This window comes from Brienomyrus brachyistius, chromosome 23 (assembly GCF_023856365.1).
Source record: "Brienomyrus brachyistius isolate T26 chromosome 23, BBRACH_0.4, whole genome shotgun sequence".
Taxonomy (NCBI): Eukaryota; Metazoa; Chordata; class Actinopteri; order Osteoglossiformes; family Mormyridae; genus Brienomyrus; species Brienomyrus brachyistius.
This window is the reverse complement of record NC_064555.1, coordinates 9,251,189-9,269,016: the sequence shown is the minus strand read 5'-3', so window position 1 is coordinate 9,269,016 and position 17,828 is coordinate 9,251,189. Positions and strand designations below refer to the sequence as shown.

General features: G+C 42.9%; 1 protein-coding gene across 2 annotated transcripts; it reads left to right on the top strand.

Annotated features, from left to right (window-relative positions):
• Positions 1 to 695: 695 nt before the first annotated feature.
• Positions 696 to 17,577, top strand: ndrg1a (N-myc downstream regulated 1a). 2 transcript variants are annotated; one of them, XM_048993550.1, is made up of 16 exons: positions 696 to 882; positions 9,019 to 9,092; positions 9,726 to 9,761; positions 12,445 to 12,550; positions 12,706 to 12,826; positions 13,152 to 13,214; positions 13,379 to 13,439; positions 14,033 to 14,119; positions 14,352 to 14,408; positions 14,532 to 14,635; positions 14,749 to 14,811; positions 14,914 to 14,965; positions 15,144 to 15,191; positions 15,580 to 15,615; positions 15,898 to 15,949; positions 16,390 to 17,577. In XM_048993550.1, the coding sequence occupies exons 2-16, from the start codon at positions 9,039 to 9,041 to the stop codon at positions 16,611 to 16,613; spliced, it is 1,164 nt and encodes a 387-aa protein (XP_048849507.1). In that variant the 5' UTR covers positions 696 to 882; positions 9,019 to 9,038; the 3' UTR covers positions 16,614 to 17,577. The 2 variants fall into 2 exon arrangements, with proteins under 2 accessions (XP_048849507.1, XP_048849508.1); XM_048993551.1 differs by lacking the exons at positions 696 to 882; positions 9,019 to 9,092; positions 9,726 to 9,761 and adding an exon at positions 9,806 to 11,791.
• The last annotated feature ends 251 nt before the right edge of the window (positions 17,578 to 17,828 follow it).

Sequence of the window (17,828 nt, the reverse complement as noted above, 5' to 3'; positions counted from 1 at the left end):
TAGATCAATTAAGTCTATATTTGAGAGAAAGCTGATAATGAAACATTTGGCCTACTGCTTATATCTGTAAATTTAGATTAAAAAAGTTTCAAAAATTAAGTGATTATAGGATTATGATAAATTAAAGAACCTATTCACTAGAAAAGATAATATCACATTTCAGCCTTTTATAGAAATACGTGGGAAAAATCCCTTATAGAGATGTGTTTCTTCTGGTAACTTAAACCAGGGTAAGAGAGTTACATGCTACAGGCAGTCACAGTATAGCTAAACTGCTTAAGATGTCTCCTTCAATGGGAAATTCATATACATTAGAAGTGAAGATTCCAGTACAAGTCCCACTCTGTCCAGAAAGGAATATTCCTGTAATTATCATATATTTAATATCATATAACTTAACTTATAATGTTAAATGACATGACTATTGTATAACGTGAATTGTGAAATGGTTATTTTTAAAAAAATAATAGTATGAAAATAGAGCCTCACAACAGTTTCATATTATTTTATTTATACAAAGGACATTATTAATGTAAATGAATCCATTGTTGTCCTCATTGCCGTGGCTCTTCCTAAATCTCCCATGTAATCACTGGAAACAGGATTTCATCGCACTGCGGGGTTATTGCTCAAGAACCTCGGAAAGGACTCATGAAGTGGGCTGGGCTGTGCGGTCAGCCACGGCTTTATAAAACTCCCACATACAGCGGCCAGCAGCTGCACGTAGGAACCGCGGCCGAGCGCAAGCAGCCACACGATCGCCGTTCCCGAAGAAACAGACCGTCAAATAAGAAAACCGATTTCGACTTTTTATTTCATTTCCTTAAGGAGTTATTTCCGGCTACCCTTGATCCTAATACTGAAGACTATTAAACGCAACAGGTAACCATATACGTTTCCCAAGTTTTACCATTTGTTGTACCGTGTGCATGCTTGTAAGATCTTAATTTTAGCAGACTGATTGTTAATTGTTTTATAAGTTTGAAAAATAGGCTGTTTAAAGCGTACGTATAAACGCTGAGACCGATTTACAAAATGAACAGACTTCCAAATCATTATTAGTAACTTGTGGTTAGATTTTAGTATGATTTACCGGCAGCGTTATCTTCTGTTGATTATATGTAATGTCCTACACATTAACCAGTCTTGATCTTTGCATATCCGTAATACTGAGTCGGTATATAGTCCAGGTAGCCAGTAAGACGGATCTCTCCATTCGGTTGTATTAGAGTATTATCTAAAAACCGACGGGTTGTTATTAAGCAGACAAAGAAGTGTGTTCGTCCAAAACTAGTATATTTCATCAGCAGCACCTACTCACCTGAGACCATAAGTTAGGAAAATCCAAATTGCCGGTCACGTCTCTGCTGTAAAGGTTTTCCGTAAAGTCTAATCATATTACTGCATTGCTTACTTCGTTGCCACACATCACAGGAGCAGACATGTATGGTCATCTAATTACAATATCCCTTGACCTAGCCGCTAATAAACTGCGTGAATCCCCCATACATGTGCAAGTTAACTCTTGCTTTCTTCATTCCCATGCCTTTTATGATTTTTAGCACTGGTTCGCTTTACTAACGGAGACGTTTTTCCCAATTTCAAGTAATTACATCATCCACTGTAAGGCAACTATCTATTACGTGCAAATGATTTGTAGTATGTTCTGTTACACTCTGTTGGACTTCTATAGTCGTAGCTTCAAGGTATCCTTAATTACTGTCATCACTCTCAATGATGAGCCTAGGTGGTGGATAATTAACAATGACCTTATTCTATAATGAGAAGTCGCAAAAAGGTCCGAGTTGTGGACAATGTTAAGTGTAACCAGCTGCCACGTGCTACACCCCCCTCCAGTGGATGTCTTTCTAATTTAAACTGTTGTACTCTCTAGAGTATGAAAAGTTTAACTAGTCTGTATAATCTATTTGGCTGCTGTTTTATTGTTTTTGTACCCCTTAAGGTTTTACACATTAGCCATATTTATATACACATCTGTATGGTGATGTATATGACGACAGTTATTAAGAAAGCTTGCATTACAGCTGAATACATCAATATGGGGTTTGGTGCAAGTCAAACTGTGACCAAAGTTATTGACACGAGTAGGCCAGCGAAGTCATTCCCTGGCGGGATTATCTTAAATGTGTGCCTTTATTGTCCAATCCAGTGTTTCCCAATCCGGTCCTTGAGCACCACCAGACAGTCCATGTTTTTGCTCCCACCAAGCTCCATACTAGGAGCAAAAATATGCACTGTCTGGGGGTTGGGAACCACTGGTCTAATCACTTGGTTGTCCATAGACATACTAAATTAATCTGCATCTAGACATTTCCCCACTTTATGGATAAACAGCATTTACCGGTTTGGGATGGGTTGTCAACTGGGTAGTTGGGCCACTTTTGATGGTCTGATCTGTGAGAAAGTTATAACAGACAGTCTGGTTACTCATTTTAGGTGTGAGTAATGTAACATTTAGCAGCACCGAATGTTGTAATGGATTAGTACTTATTTTTGTGAATGGAAAGTACCGTCCCATAAAGGAAAGGCTACACCAATAGAAGATAGACAGAATGAAAAGTGTAGATCTACCAGGACTGTACATTACTGATGAACTAAGACATCTGCTCCTCTAATAATAACCATGCAACTTAGAATACTTACTTCTAAGGTAGTAAACTTAATGAATTGGTTAATATTATGCCATGGTGATGAACATGTCATTGGCTGTCAGTTTCAAAAATGTTATGGCGGTGGACAATATAGTGTAAATACCCCATGAAATAGGCCTTATCTCTGAAGTAATAAAATCAGAATTGCTTATCTGTGTAGTTGAGGCATACTTAGTTGAATTTGGACTATGTCACGCCTCTACAGCTCACACAATCAGAACTGCGATATGTGAGTTTTCAGAGTACAGGCAGTCCCTGGGTTTAGAGCATTTGACTTAGACACCTCGTACTTAGCAATGGATTGCCATAAAGCCTGTTAAAAATTTGAGTAAAATGCAATAGATCATAATAATGAAAATTCGCAGTACTAGATGCTCATGAAAACATTCTCAGCGTCGGCTTGAGGTATAGTACAGTATTGGTTACTATTATTATTATTATTATTATTATTATTATTATTATTATTACTTAGTATTAGTATTACCATACTGTATTATTACTGTATTATTAACCTTCTAACTTGCCTACAAATTTGACTTAAAGACAGACTAAAGCAATGGATCTTGTTCATAACCCGGGGACTGCCTATAGTATTAAGTGGTTAACAGACTTACAAAGAGGCCAAGTAGTCTGTTACTTGCAAGTCAAGTGGACTCATTGTCATGCCATCCATATACAGGTGTACCGTGGCACTAAACACTATTCCTGGGGAAAGATTAAGATATACATTATAAACAGCAAGTGACTAGGGGAGGACTTTCACTGTACTTAAAGTGCAACGTTGTAGGTGCTTCGGTCTCAAAACCTGCAGAATGACTTAATGATTTAAGGGACGCAATCACAAAAATCACAGCCGGAGGAGGCACAAACAGGCTACTGCACAAAGACCTAGGCCCCAGTGCTTTGGTTTAAGGATCGCAGAACCAATGAATAATTGCCAAGAAGTTATACTGATACAAGGAGTCGTCTTTCATCCCTTTTCCTTTAGGTATAGAGGTTTATGTTTGGAAAATTCCAAAAGACGCCCTTAGCTTGCAGTGTCTTTTCGTAATTGGTAAAAATGCTGTGGGATCCATGTTGATTTGGGAAATCGGCTAACTGGTCCGACGAGTGCTTGGTATGATCGTGTGACGGCCAAGGAATACGAGGTCGCTCATGATGTCTCCATGGTGTTCCTGTATTCCAAGATAATGCCCCCCCCCCCTTACCCAGGGTCAGATTAGGAAGCTGAATGCCCTTGAGCAAAAGCACGTGTGTCATGTCAGAAAGAAACGAAGCTGATTGGTGTTTCGTGAAATTCAATAATGCATCTGATGGAGGGAAAGACGAAACTGTGAGTGGCTCAGCGGGCTAAATCTCTAAGCCCGTGATCGGAAGATCATTGGTTTGCGCCTCGGCCCTGGCAGAACATTCGCATGCACTTCACCCCCAGCCCTGGGGGCGCCGTACTGTGGCTGATCCTGCACTGTGACCTCCAGGCTATGGAGAGCAAGATGGGGTGTTGGAAGAGAAGAATTCCAATATACCTGTACTTGTACTATGGCAAATAAAGGATTTATCATTTGTTATATAGGATTCTTCACAAATGCCTTATTAAAAGAACAATATACAGTCATAAAAGCAATTATGTTACATATTTCAGATATTAAATTGCATTGACTTGTTGAATGATATGGTGCAGAGGGGCCTTGGGGTGGGGGGGCTACGTGCATACGTGGTTATTCTGAGTTGGCCTGTTCCCACTGCTGAACAAATTCAAGATATCGCCTAAATATCATCAACCTCGATGGGGAAACACAACTGGAAAATTTCCTTCTGGAAGAATGGTACAGAATCCCACTTCACACAGCTTGGCACTTCTGTGTCAGCAATCAATCCTTCCAAGAAGGTTTGATGCGGTCCTGAAATCCAAGTGCGGACCGTCGTCTCATTAGGTTGTTGATGTACCGTTTGGCGTTTCTGTAATTTTTATCTGGTGCAAAGAAAGCAATCAAATGTTCTTCCATCATAATGGCACAGAACTTAAAGCAGACAAACCCAAATATCACTCATGAAGGGGCAGTGATGAGCACTACTAATCTAAATGTGAGTGTTAACATGCAAGTACAACCGTTTTGTGTGGCGGATCAAAGGGGCTGTCTACAGGTAACTGCTTTGTACCCCCATTGGTACAAAAATGTTCCCCATAGTCCTTTTCTGAACCTTAAATTGGATTAAAAGGTATATTTATTGACAGCTAGGGTACAATTGGTGGACCTTTGAGGGCACAGCATTCAGTGGCAAGTAATTGTATCCCTAAAGGCACCTTAAACTTTTTTTTTTTTTTTTTTTTGATAGCGCATGACAATGGCTGCGTTCATGGCTCTGTCATTACATAACAGAAGACTGGAGGTCAGGGCATTTAAATCAATCTACTAAATTGATCTACACTGTGCATCTTCTGGGGATCCAAGGCTAACATCAGCATGGACACTCGGGTGTTGCTGTGTCCATTAACCGTCCTGTTTCTCCTGTGAGTGAGGAAGGTTCCTGGTGTTTAGTGAGGTCCCAGGTTATAGCTTATGCATTAATCCACCCTGTCTAGCATGTGATATGTGTGTGGGTGTTTGTGCCTCACCTGTATTTTATTGAAATGCTTTTTCTTGGCTGGTATGTTATTTTGGCCCCGGAAGCATCTGCTAAATAAACACTGATAGAGAACCACTGCGATTTGAGCCCGGTGAGAGGGGAAAAAAATCCTCAAGCTTGTGGGTAGAAAATTGGCAAGCAAATTCCATTTCCCCCACATGACAGGATGTTTCACAAGTGCTAAAGAAAACAGAAATGTTGGGGGGGGGGGGGGGGGGTTCAGAGGTGCACGTGTGTGGGTGGACGTGCCCGAGCACGTGCGCACGTGCACAGAAAAGCCTGAGCCACACTGCGGCTGACCGCGTCGGCCATTGTTATGGTCCGATTAGGCAAACGAGGGCCGATCGCGCTTCATGTGGTTCTCAAACTCATGCTTTTATAGGGTTATGCTCCACTGAAGCAAGACTGGCATTAGTGTCCCTGGTTAAGCATTAACCTGCTGGCCGTGATGGAAACAGGCGAGGGGTGACCTAGCCGTGGAACGCCGCTGTGCAGTGGGTCAGCACTTTGTAGGATGCAGTTTGCTGCTGTGTTGTGCACTGCAGTACAGTGCTCTGTCCACTTATGAAACAACGGCCCCAGTGTGGCAGCATCTCCTGGGTCATGCTGTGGCCCCTCACGTGGCCCCCGTTTGGAATTTGAGTGGGAAAAACTTCTGCACAACAAAAGAAGCGCTTGATAGTAGAATTTTCGATAACATTTTTTTTGATGGGACACAAAAAATACAGTATTATACCATTACCTTTGTATTACCCACAGACTAAGTCTTAGTAACATATGAATGTTAGTTCATCATTAATGAATCGTGATATTTGTTACTGTATCTGTTAATTCTGTAACCCTTTGTGAACTACTGAAGAAAGTACTAATGAATAAGTAATTAATAAAATGCTGATGAAATACTCTGCAGAATTATTAGGTAAATACTATTCCTGGAGATCGTTTTTAGCAAAAGTTGGGCAGACATAACATTGAATTCAGAAGCATTCTTCTGCACTAAGGGAATTTTAGAGGAAAAATGCTACATTTGACTTTCACAATGAAAAATAAAAGAAAAACGCTTGATTATCAGGCAATCAGAAACTAAGTGGATTTTCTCTCTTCACCATCAACATAAATAATAAAGTTTTTGTTATTCAGTATATATAAGGAATAACAAGCTCTCAGCCGTTCTATACAGGCCACTTCACCCAGTTTAATGCCCAGTATAGCCAACTTCCTTCTCAATAACCCTCAAGAGTCTGTTGCCCACTGATCCAATCCGGTTTTTGATTTGATCCTGTCCTATATTAGTTGAGCCAGTTAGGACCCCCTCCCAGATGCTGGTACTGCTTGCTACCTTGGTAAATCTCACACTTTGGTAAGGCCCAGTAGTTCGCAGTGGGGTTGAGTCAGGCGATGAAAGGGGCAGACCTTGTTTCAAGCCTTTTCTAGACAAATCTATGAAATTCTTTGATGCATAGGGAGGGGCATTGTCTTGCAGGAATATCATAACCTTTTAGAAAGCTGCTTACTTCTTGTGCCAGAGTTTGAAGAAGCCACACTTCTAGAAATTGTAAAGTAGACCTTGTGGTCAGTTTTTACATGATCTGCAAGTCAGAAAGGTATGACAAGTTCAGCACTGATAATTGCAACCCACGTCATCTCTCCTCCACCGGCCTTGTTGGTGCTTGAAGAGGATCTCCGTCCACCGGACCATCCACCTGCTCCATCAAGAGTCGCTTTCATCTCATCTGTCTCCAAAACCTTTTGTACCATCAATCTTGAGATGTGTCCGTGCCCATTCTTAATGTTATACCTTGCATGCCTCACTGAGTGGAGGCCATGTTTCAGCGTTTGCGATCTTAGGAATGTCGCGCAGCACACTGCACCTAGAACGTCTGGAGATTCTGTTCAGATTGCAGTTTTGAAAAATGATGGCATTTGATGCTCAGGAGTTTGTGTCCCCTTTACTTTGACCCAGAACTTTGGCAGTTTATGTGTGTTTTTCTTCTCTCTACAAGCTTCTTCAGTCCTCTTTGGCTGTTGGCAGAAAACACTTGATTGTACAGTGATCTCATTTCAAAAGTCTGCCAGTTTCGATCGTTTTACATCCTTTTCCTGCTCTCTGTAAGGTCCTCTTTGGCCCATTTTAATAGTAATAATAATTTGCTTAATTCTGCACAGGAAAGCATCTATCTATGTCTTCCTGTTTTTATCCAAACAGAAAGTATTCAGACCAAATACTGAAGATTTTGCCGTTTTTACGCACTTGCCTAATAATTCTGCACCCAGAGTACTGATCTCAAGTTTGTTCACCATTAATGAATTGTGACCATCTTTTATCTCGCGTAGCAACTATATTTGTTTCTGATCTGTTCGTGATTTATTACTTGGTATTTGTGCCCCATGAAGTAGTGTTACCCAATTTTTTTTTAAAACGCCGGATGGGAGGGATGAATCTGCAGTTATGATACACTTCCCTGGGTGTGAGATGATCTCAGTTAAGCTGTTTTTTGAAAATGTGGATTTTGAAAGACCTGTTGTGCCCCGGAAAAATTAGTGTGTAGATCTGAGTCACTGTCCTTCAGTTCAAGATGAAATGCTTGGTTTCAAAATGCACAGAGTAAGCGATTTCTCAAGAATTTTAATTTATGCTTACCCTTACATCAAAGCAGCTGTCTGGTACAATACTTCTATCTAGTTAGTATTGTTATGCAGTTTAGAAAGGGACCTGTTCATGCATTTTGTTAAATAAAATAAAAAAATCTAGTGATTTAATGGGGTGATGTTTACTTGTAATTAAATGTCTCCATTAAGAACTTACCCAAAATGCAATACCAGCCATCATTAAGATAAAATATTTTAAAGAAAGCCTGCAACTTAAATGTTTCTCATCTTAAATGTCACCATTACCAACTGATACAAAAGTATGCAGCAGTTTGCAAATTGACTCATTCGGTATAGAAACGAAAAGTTTAACTGTAATCTTAGCATAATGGTTTCTGCTGTGACGTCCACACTAATTACTGAATTATTGCAGTCTGCCATTTTTAAATGATGCACCTATGAGTGAAAATGCCGGCTAAGGCAGGAACTGCTTCAGTATATTTAGTGCAATTCAACTCTGGTTTCCTTATTAGTGATTATCAAGGCAGGCTTGGAAATGTGTCAGCAGTACTGTGCTGATCACGTTGTCTCAATACTCTGTTACGTAAATAGCAACAAACATTTCTGCACTACTGTGCTGTCCTATATCTTCCTGTGTGTATATAACCTCCTGTTGATTCTTTATCGACAATTATAAATGTTTGATTGAAATGTGAAAAATAAATTTATCCAGTTAAATCAATGATGCATGTTACATTTATTTTTATTTAGGAGATGCCGTCATCCATAGCAATGTGTGAGTGAGGCACATAGTCTGGTAGATTTATTTGTTTTCTTACAAAATCACTGTTATAAAGGAACTTTAGTTCTCTGCTTTGAACCGTAAAGCACCGTTAAACAGAAACACAGATGAAAACATCGGTTCTCTTTTCTTTAGTAGGTGTTTCCTCTTTTTCCGATCATGGATGTACCGCAGTGTGAGCTGTTGTTCTTGCGTCACGTGTCTGTGTGTGTGCGCGCCCTCACAAAGGGGGAGACGCAGTAAGAGGAAGTACTTTTTTCGGCATTGACATTGTGCAGCTGAAGTTTTATCCAAAGTGAGAGTATGTCATTGGGATTGTTTTGTTAGGCCCCCCTTGCTGCCAAAAAATGGACGACATCCAGACTGAGTCCAAGCTCTTGCTGGGAGACAGTGACCTCAAGGTAAGATTTACAAGGTTCATGGTTTTTAATTCTTTAGGCCCTGGATGCTGTAGGAAATGTGATGTCTTATTATATTGTGTGTGTGTGTGTATGTATATATATGTGTGTGTGTGTATGTTGGCTGTCAAGGAGCCAGCTTAGGTACATGAGCAGTTAGGCTGAGTTTCCAGTGACTGATCGGTAAGAAGTGTACATTAGCTTTGTAACGAGCTACACAAAACATGGTTAGAACTCGGCATCAGGAAAGTCCTGCTTTGCCAGTGAGCCACAACCACTGAACAAGCAGGCCAGGGGGAGGATGTCTCGGTGCGCAGAGTTAGTCAACAATTGCTATGTGTTTGTTGCTAATCCGCTGCTATTTTATCATCGTAACCGTGATGGTTGTCATTCTCCCAGACCTAAGAGCCATTGTAGTGCTGCATGCTGACAGTAATGAGCGACGCAGACTAACGACTGGGGGATTATCTTAATGCTGATACTTATAACGTACATCCCAGCGCTGTGTTGCTGTGCTCTGCTGCTGTGTATGTGATGAGGAAGGTCTGCCTCATGGAGTCGGTGTCCCTTTGTCAGAGGCGTGGCCTAATGGGATTTGCCGTAGGGTTTATTTCTAACACGTTGTTTATGTTTCAGGGGCTGAGAGAGGCCGTCCAGCAGCTTGATATCAAGGCAAGTATAGTATCGTGCCAAAGATAGATCCTTTCTGGACTGATTCACTGCAGATTTTAACAACAACAGAAGGGAATAGTGGTGTTCTGTGATGGATTCTTGTCGCTAAATGGGAAGCCGTTTGGTGGCAATGCAGGTTTCTGAATTACTAGACTGTTCTCTACCACTTTCACCCTTCATACTGTTTAGGCTAGCCTCCCTCGTTCTCCTCCCACCCCCAAAGAACAAAGTCATCTCTATGGAAGATCATCAAATAGCCTAAAACCCCTTATTTTCTTCCCCCCTTGTTCTCTAGCACCATCTTGTGGTAGTTTTGACAGCAGCAATATATTTTGTCAGCCTTCACATTTTTAAATGTCAGTTTGTTTAATTGTATAATATCTTTCAGTTAATAACTTTAGCTGTTCTTTATTGATGACAGCAAAAACTTTATGTAGCAGAGGTGGCAATTTCAGGTCCAGAAAGTAAAAATCCAGACCAAGATTTACTTTCACCCAACCAGTTGAGCATAAAGTGTCACAGAGTACTCATCTGGCTAGCTGAAACGATATCTTGGTCTGGATTTGTACTTTTTGGGCCTGAAATGTTCACATCTGATGTATAGTAATATAGGGTTAAACCACTTTCTGTTTCCAAAACAGCCGTATCTTTGTATAAGCCCTATATACGTCTTGTAACCTCTCATCCAATTTACTTTTTATCTTTTGTGTAACTGTGGAGGATGGCATGCTTTTCCAAAGAAATTACGTCAGGAAAAGCAGAAAGGATCGATTCCCCTTGTTGAATAATTTGTTTGTGTTGCGGAATCCATCCAACAGGAATCCAACTGCGTTAGTTTGCCAAAAAAAACATCGAGCTGTGGTGTTGGGACAGCAGACCGGTCGACGCGGACGACCCAAGCCTTAGGGTCTTAGTGCCTGTACAGGCAGCTGGACGCCTCTGAACACGGAGACGGAAATGGCCGACTGTGTCCCGTTGAGCCGTGCAGATTAGTACCTGGGTTTCCAGGACAGTGTGTCACATGACCGGCGGCCTGCACGTCTGAGGCGCTTCCCCCGGCACGGGCGGCCTGCCATCTGCCCGAGCTGTTTCTGTTGCCGGGCTCCTTACTGCACGCGAGCGTTGTCTCGTTAATTGGGATTAGGCCCGCTGAAGACCTAACATACTTGTATTACGATGGGACACAGGGATAATTGTTTCCAGGGTTCCCTTTAAATGTGGCTCTTGTTTCCTCGTAAAATGCTTCGCTTTTGTTATATTCTGCTGTGTCTTGAAGGCCAGTGAATTTGACCTGAGGAACTTTTTATTTTGCACCTCCCCCCGTGGCATTTGCTGATTCAGACGAGTTTAAGTAATTAGCTCAAACTCAATATAATGACACGGCCTTTCGTTGTAATCTATTATTCCCCATTTAAAATGCTTTTAGAATTCTTCTTATTTTAACTCTTATGCAGACAGTCACTATTTAATTGTCTAAGAGCCCCTGCTAATGTCTTTATCATTCTGAAGTTAGTCAGACTTGTTCATCAGTTTTTGCTTCGTCGTCAAGATAGTTCTGGGTGGCCATGCTTTCCAGCTATTTTATGTCAAGGTTGTCCCTCTCCTGTGCTCCTCTACCAGTCCATCTGTGAATGTTGTTTAAAAAAAATGGCCTGACATTGGTTGCTGAACTGGGAGCACCACTTTGTGAATGAACAGTGCGATAATAGGTCACACGATAGTACATATCCAAGTATTCCACTGTCCCAGAACTGGTCTGGGGTGGCGTAGATGATCACAGCACCTGACACTGACTGATCCAATTTGCAGATCTCTTCATCCATCCAGTATTAGCTTGTTTTGGTTGCCAGGCAAGGAATCATGGGAGTTTGGGGCTTAGCCGGTGGGAGTATAAAACAGCACTCGCAGTCGTTTCTGGATTAAGAATCTTTCGGAGCTTTGTAAGCTGTTGGATCTGTACCTTACCTCGCTCGTATAGCATGGCTCTTGAGGACTCGGACATGGACTCTGTTGGCGAGGTCGAAGCAGTTGTGAGTACAAGAACATAGTAATTATGGGTCGTCTTTTTGGTCGTATTTCGTTTAGTTTCCACGGTGTTCTGGAAGCATCTGGTTTGAAGTGAGTACTGAAGGTTGTAGCCTTTACAACTGAGACCCAGTACCTAAGAGGAAAAAGTAGGGCAGTTTGTTCCTTTGGATGGTTGGGATGGGGAGATGTCCATTGGCTTGATGAGGTTCATAATGGCATGCTGAGTTTGTCAAAAATGTTTCTGACAACTAGGAAAGTTTGTCGTAGATTAGTTGTTTGTGGTTGAGCCTTATTTATGCTGTGGCGAATGATCCTGGAGGCATGTTGAGGAAGACTGTCGTCTATAGTTTTCAAAAAAGGGAAAAAGTAAATAAAATGTTTTCTTTTTTTTTTTTAATGCATCAAAAAAATTAGGGTCACAGTTCAAAATAAACATGGTCTGAGGTGACCTTGTGAAGACCGCGATGGTCAGATGTTAACTGTAAGCAGCTAAGAGATGGAATTTTATTACTTAAAGCAGCACCTGCACCTGTGTGCCAGGTTCACTAATAAAGGTGACTCGGGTCATTGCTAGACCAGTTAAATCGGGAACCCGGCTGGAACTGTCATGCTGGCCGTTCAGTGACCTGCTCTGATGAAAGATCTGACCGTTCAGGAGCATGACGTGGAGACTCCATATGGCAAAGTCCACTGCACCTTGAAGGGGGTCCCCAAGGGCGATCGGCCCGTCATCCTCACCTACCATGACATCGGACTGAACCGTGAGGATCCTTTAATCACTAATCACACACACACACACACACACACACACATACACTCACAGTAATGCATTGTGTGGAAGCCGTACTCAGGTATGGCTGTGCGGTAACCCCTGGAGACCTCTTTCAAAAATGTGATTTCGCTGTCCGCCGCACAGACAAAAACTGCTTCAGCCCGTTGTTCACTCACGAGGACATGCAGGAGATCATGCAGCACTTTGCCGTCTGCCACGTGGATGCACCCGGTCAGCAGGAGGGAGTTGCCACATTTCCATCTGGGTGAGTGCCTTAAGCCCCCCCTCATGGCTGAACTGTGAACCTCTGCTAATGTAGTGCAGGATCTGTAAACAGTGCTGATAAAGTGAGGAAATGTACCTCAAATGCTATTTGCCCTAAAGCCTATTTATGGCAGTCTTACCTGAACTACATCAATGGTAAAATAGTCTTTAGATACTGGATGCAAGTTTGATTCTATCCATCTAATTGGACTGGATTAAACTGGCGATTTACATTATTTTCCTAATTGTTGTGAATTTTATAAGTACCTTCCAGGCTGTATTCTGAAGTCCCAGTAAGATAACCCTCTCTCTATTTTTTCCCATAGATACGAATACCCTTCCATGGACCAGCTGTCTGAAACTATTCCTCTAGTCCTCAAGCATTTTGGGTATGTTTGAGACACCCAACATTGCTTATTGGCAAAAGAGCCAAGATGTAGACAAGTGTGCCTCTAAGCTGCTATGTAATGAATCCATCGGTAGCCTGAAGCCAGAAGAGTGAAGTCTTCACTGCGAGTAATGGTTGTGTAACTCCTTGCTTGTTTCCCCACAGTCTTAAAAGTATCATTGGCTTGGGAATTGGCGCCGGAGCCTATATCCTTGCGAAGTTTGCCGTGAGTCAATATTCTTCCCTGCCTGTTTGCACATTTGAAACTTTAATCAAACCAGGATTAAGCTTCAGTAAATTCCCGCACCTGCATACTGGCGTCGCTGCCAGCTGTGTAATCCTCCTTATTCTTGTTGTGCTATGAAGGGTGATTTCTTCCCATGTGCAGTACATTATGTGGCAAGAGAAGCCATGCCTGCACTGGGGTGGGGTGGGGGGGGGCGGGCAATCCTATCCGCAAAGGGCCGGTGTGTATTCAGGTGTTTGGGATAACCTTTATTTAGGTCAGCTGTCCAAACCCAGGTGTGAGGACTCTTCAGCCAATCAGTCCTCTAATTAGTAATCTATTTAGGGAATTACAGTGTGAACCCGAATACGCACCGGCCCTTTCTGGATAAGGTTGCCCTCCCCTGCTCTAGGGAATGGTTGCTCCTCATACCGAAGATTGTTGACACCTGATGGTAGATGGCATCCCCATAGATGTGCTTTGCTGAGGCCTGGCGTTTTAGCTCTGGCTTTCAGTCAGGTGTGACTGGAGGTGAACACCTTCCAGTTCCTTTGCTGTGCCTTTGACTATAGCTCCCTACTGCCACCTTGCAGCTGGACTACCACACCATGGTGGAGGGACTGGTTCTGATCAATATTAACCCATGTGCCGAAGGCTGGATGGATTGGGCTGCAAACAAGGTACAAGGTTCTATTCTTATGAACAGTTTCTGTTGTGATATATGCATTTTAGCGTGAATTAAGAAACCTTGGTTTCTGATGCAATGGACCTAACGTATACTTTTTTCAAGATCATGCTATTGTGTAGAGTACTTTTGGTAGGTTCCGGTGGTGCTGTCTGCCATGTCAGTCCATACCTTAAGGGTTTACATGCCTGTTCGAAAGTAACGATGCCTGTTGATCTTGATTCCAGATCACTGGATGGGCTCAGGCCCTTCCTGACATGATCATCACCCATCTCTTCGGGAAGGTGGGTTCCATGATTGCGAGGTGTCTTAACAATTCCTTTCTGTCCTGCTTCTGAGATACCTTATGTATGATGTTCCTTTTGAAGCCCCTCGACCTTGAGTTTCAATGTGCTCTTTATCTTTAGGAGGAGATCCAGAACAACCATGACCTGATTGCCACATACCGTCACCACATCCAAACTGACGTCAACCAGTCCAACCTCCAGCATTTTGTCAAGGCCTATGGAAGGTATGGCTCGGCCAGCTTGCGGGGGGGAAGGAGGTTGATTTATAATCCAGCACCATCTGTTTTTTTTTTTACAAGCTTACTGACATTTCTCCAACCCCCACTTCCACCGACAGCCGGAGGGATCTAGAGATCGAGCGGCCTGTCCCTGGAGGACACATTACAGTGAGGACCCTGAAGTAAGCTAGACCACCCTCAAAATGCAGTCAAATTTATGTGCTCTGTGTAGTTTCCCGACTCCCCCACTTATAAATTTTCTCAAATATATCTTCTTTTTGCAGGTGCCCTGCTCTCCTGGTCGTTGGAGACAGCTCTCCAGCAGTTGATGCTGTGGTAGGTGCACCTTGCACCGTTAAACACCCTGTTTACCAAGACCAAGGTCATCTTGGCAATGATCTTCAACAACAAATGAGCAGCCAGACTCTCAAATGCACTTTGATAATCAAATAAAACCAGAATAAGTTACAAGAGTATTGTTTACTGATTTTTTTTTTATTTTTATTTTTTTTAGGTGGAATGTAATACGAAGCTGGACCCGACCAAGACTACTCTTCTGAAGGTGAGGTATTTATAGTAACACGACAACATCAGCCGATAAGCTCTCGCATGCTCAGTGCTGATTGGCACATTTTTTTTTTGTGTGTCACATCAGTGCCATTGGCCTTTGTCAACATTTGGCATGGCGTCGGAGAGTTGGGGGTCGGGGGGGGTCACGATTTGTCCCCTCTGAAACATGCTGTGGCCTCATGAAGGGGTCATAGGTTTTGATACAGGCAAATTTTGCTCATGGATGGTTGGGGTAGAGATTCATGCATTCCCGGGGGAACTGGACCACGTCCCAAAGCATGGCTAGCTGGCTCATTTCGACACTGCACGGGGCACGCAGTAAACACGGCAGGCTGTAAGCTGTTACCCATGTCCCTGTGTGTCTCTGTGTGTCCCTGCAGATGGCGGATTGCGGCGGCCTGCCCCAGGTTGACCAGGTATGTTGCCCATACTTGCGATGCTAAGACCCAGCTACACAGATGGGGATAAGCACCAGCACTGCAGATTAGCATAAGCTGTTTACTGAACTGTCTGCATCCAGAACGACTGCGGGAGGAAACCTGTTGCAAAGTGATCTTGTAACTATTAACACAAATATTAATGAAAATCCTGGATATCTGGCAGATAAATTGGTCTTTGTATGATCTTATCACTCTTGGGTTGTTCATTAAAGGGGAAGATTCGACTAGGATAATCTCTCTCTCCTGTCCTCTTGACAGCCTGGAAAACTGACTGAAGCTTTCAAGTACTTCATCCAGGGGATGGGCTACAGTGAGTGTGAAGGAGGGCCGTTCACAGCTCTGCTTGGTTGAACAGTCCATTTTTGAGCCCAACTTTTAGCATCTGTGCAGTTTATAATTAAACGTTCTGATTTTTATAGAAGGTTATTTCAGGCAGTTGGTGTTAAATTTTGTCTCAACTGTCCAGTGGTGTTAAATTTAAACACATCCACCTTGGGACACAAGGTTATTCATAGAGAGATGATTTAATGATTTTCGAACCTAATGAAAATTCAGACTTTGTGGATTATTCCACCCACCACGACTATTTTACAATCCATTTTTCACAGTTTGTTTGATATATTGTAGGAACATCCATATAGTCACGGGGTAAAGCGATATCTGTAGTGAAGTAGGTTATATGTATTTTTCAGGCCTGGACTGAAGGTTGGCTTTATGCGGATTGACCGTTCTCCCTCTATCGCCCTCTAGTGCCCTCGGCTAGCATGACCAGACTGGTGCGCTCCCGCACGGCCTCCGGCTCCAGCGTGACCTCCTTCGACGGCAACCGGAGCCGCTCGCACACCAACGAGGGCGGTCGCATGCGCGCTCACACCGCTGACAACCAGCGCCATGCGCCCCCCGATGGCCCCGGTGAGAGCGGTGGGACCGCTGCCGACCAGGCCGTGCCCAAGTCCACCGAAGTGTCCTGCTAGAGCGGCCAACACATGCCCCTCGTCCGACCTGTGCTGCCCTACTGCTAGCTGCACAATAAGGACCACAATTACCTACCTAAAACTAATAATAAACAAAAAAACGCATATAGCTACTTTGAAAGGCGCTCCCTTTCCCTCTGCCAAAGATCCTTTCTTGCGAAAAGGACCCCAGCCACGTTGATCAGTTGTAACAAAACGAAACGCACAGGGCTTGGGTTGGCTAGAAGCGGGGGCGGCAAGGGTGGGGGGGGATTGTTGGGAACCTGCTGTAGGCAACCTTGTACATTCCTATTCTTTCCCTTCGACCAATGTATTTTCCTGGCTCTGGATTCAGTCCATTGTGGGGGTGGGTGGGTTGACTCTCAGTTTGAGAAATGGAACTTCCTCAAACTGGAGATTACAGCTACAGGGAACAAAAGAAACGCTGTTTGGCCGCTGTTTTTCGGGGCCAAATCTACGGCTTCTAATGCACCGTCATAATCATTTTTAGTTCGGTAATCCTTATATCTTATTGGACTATTTGAATTCTTTCACGCTTTCAGATTTCTTTCACTCCACTTAACAGAATTTGATTATCTTAGCCATTGCTTTTGGGTATAAGTCATTATCCTTCGTTGATTTGCGCTGTTTAATTGAAATTGAGTTTACAGTAGTGTTCAAATTGAAGTATTGCAGTTCAAGGAAATACTGTGTGTGTTTTCTGTAAAATCGACTTTCTATGCAAGCAATAACAGAAGAACAAAAAAAATATATATGCCATCGAACCAGGCATTTGGATTGTCTGTGATGTGCTTGGGGTGTGAGGTGGAGGAGCACATTGACAGCCTGTGAAACCCTTGATAACCTGCAGATCTCTGCCGGCTTGTGCGAACCCTGCTCTGTAAAGTTGCAGACCTGCTTACTGTAGATGGCGAGTTTTCTTAATTACATAATGGTTTCTATTTATTAAAGAAATGTAACTTTGCATTTTGTGCCTCGACTTTTATTTGCGTGTTGTTTAATAACCGTCCCACCACCGCAGCTCCGACGCAAGGCCATCGTTTCAATTCCTCTGGTAACCGAGAGCAGGGTTGCTCAGACCGATGGAACTCGGCAGAGTCGGGACAACAAAAGCCCTGCTGAAAGGGCACAAGTCGTTGGCTCATCCTCCTGAAAGCCTGTTCAATCTGCCCACAAACACAAAAGGACAAAGTGCCAGTTGAATACAACTCAGTT

Bases quoted from the DNA above. Each gene is read 5' to 3' on its own strand.
- ndrg1a (XM_048993550.1), top strand. From the start codon at position 9,039: ATGGACGACATCCAGACTGAGTCCAAGCTCTTGCTGGGAGACAGTGAC. The intron at 14,409-14,531 runs GTGGGTTCCATG...CTTTATCTTTAG, and splicing joins TCACCCATCTCTTCGGGAAG to GAGGAGATCCAGAACAACCA. The intron at 15,950-16,389 runs GTGAGTGTGAAG...ATCGCCCTCTAG, and splicing joins CATCCAGGGGATGGGCTACA to TGCCCTCGGCTAGCATGACC.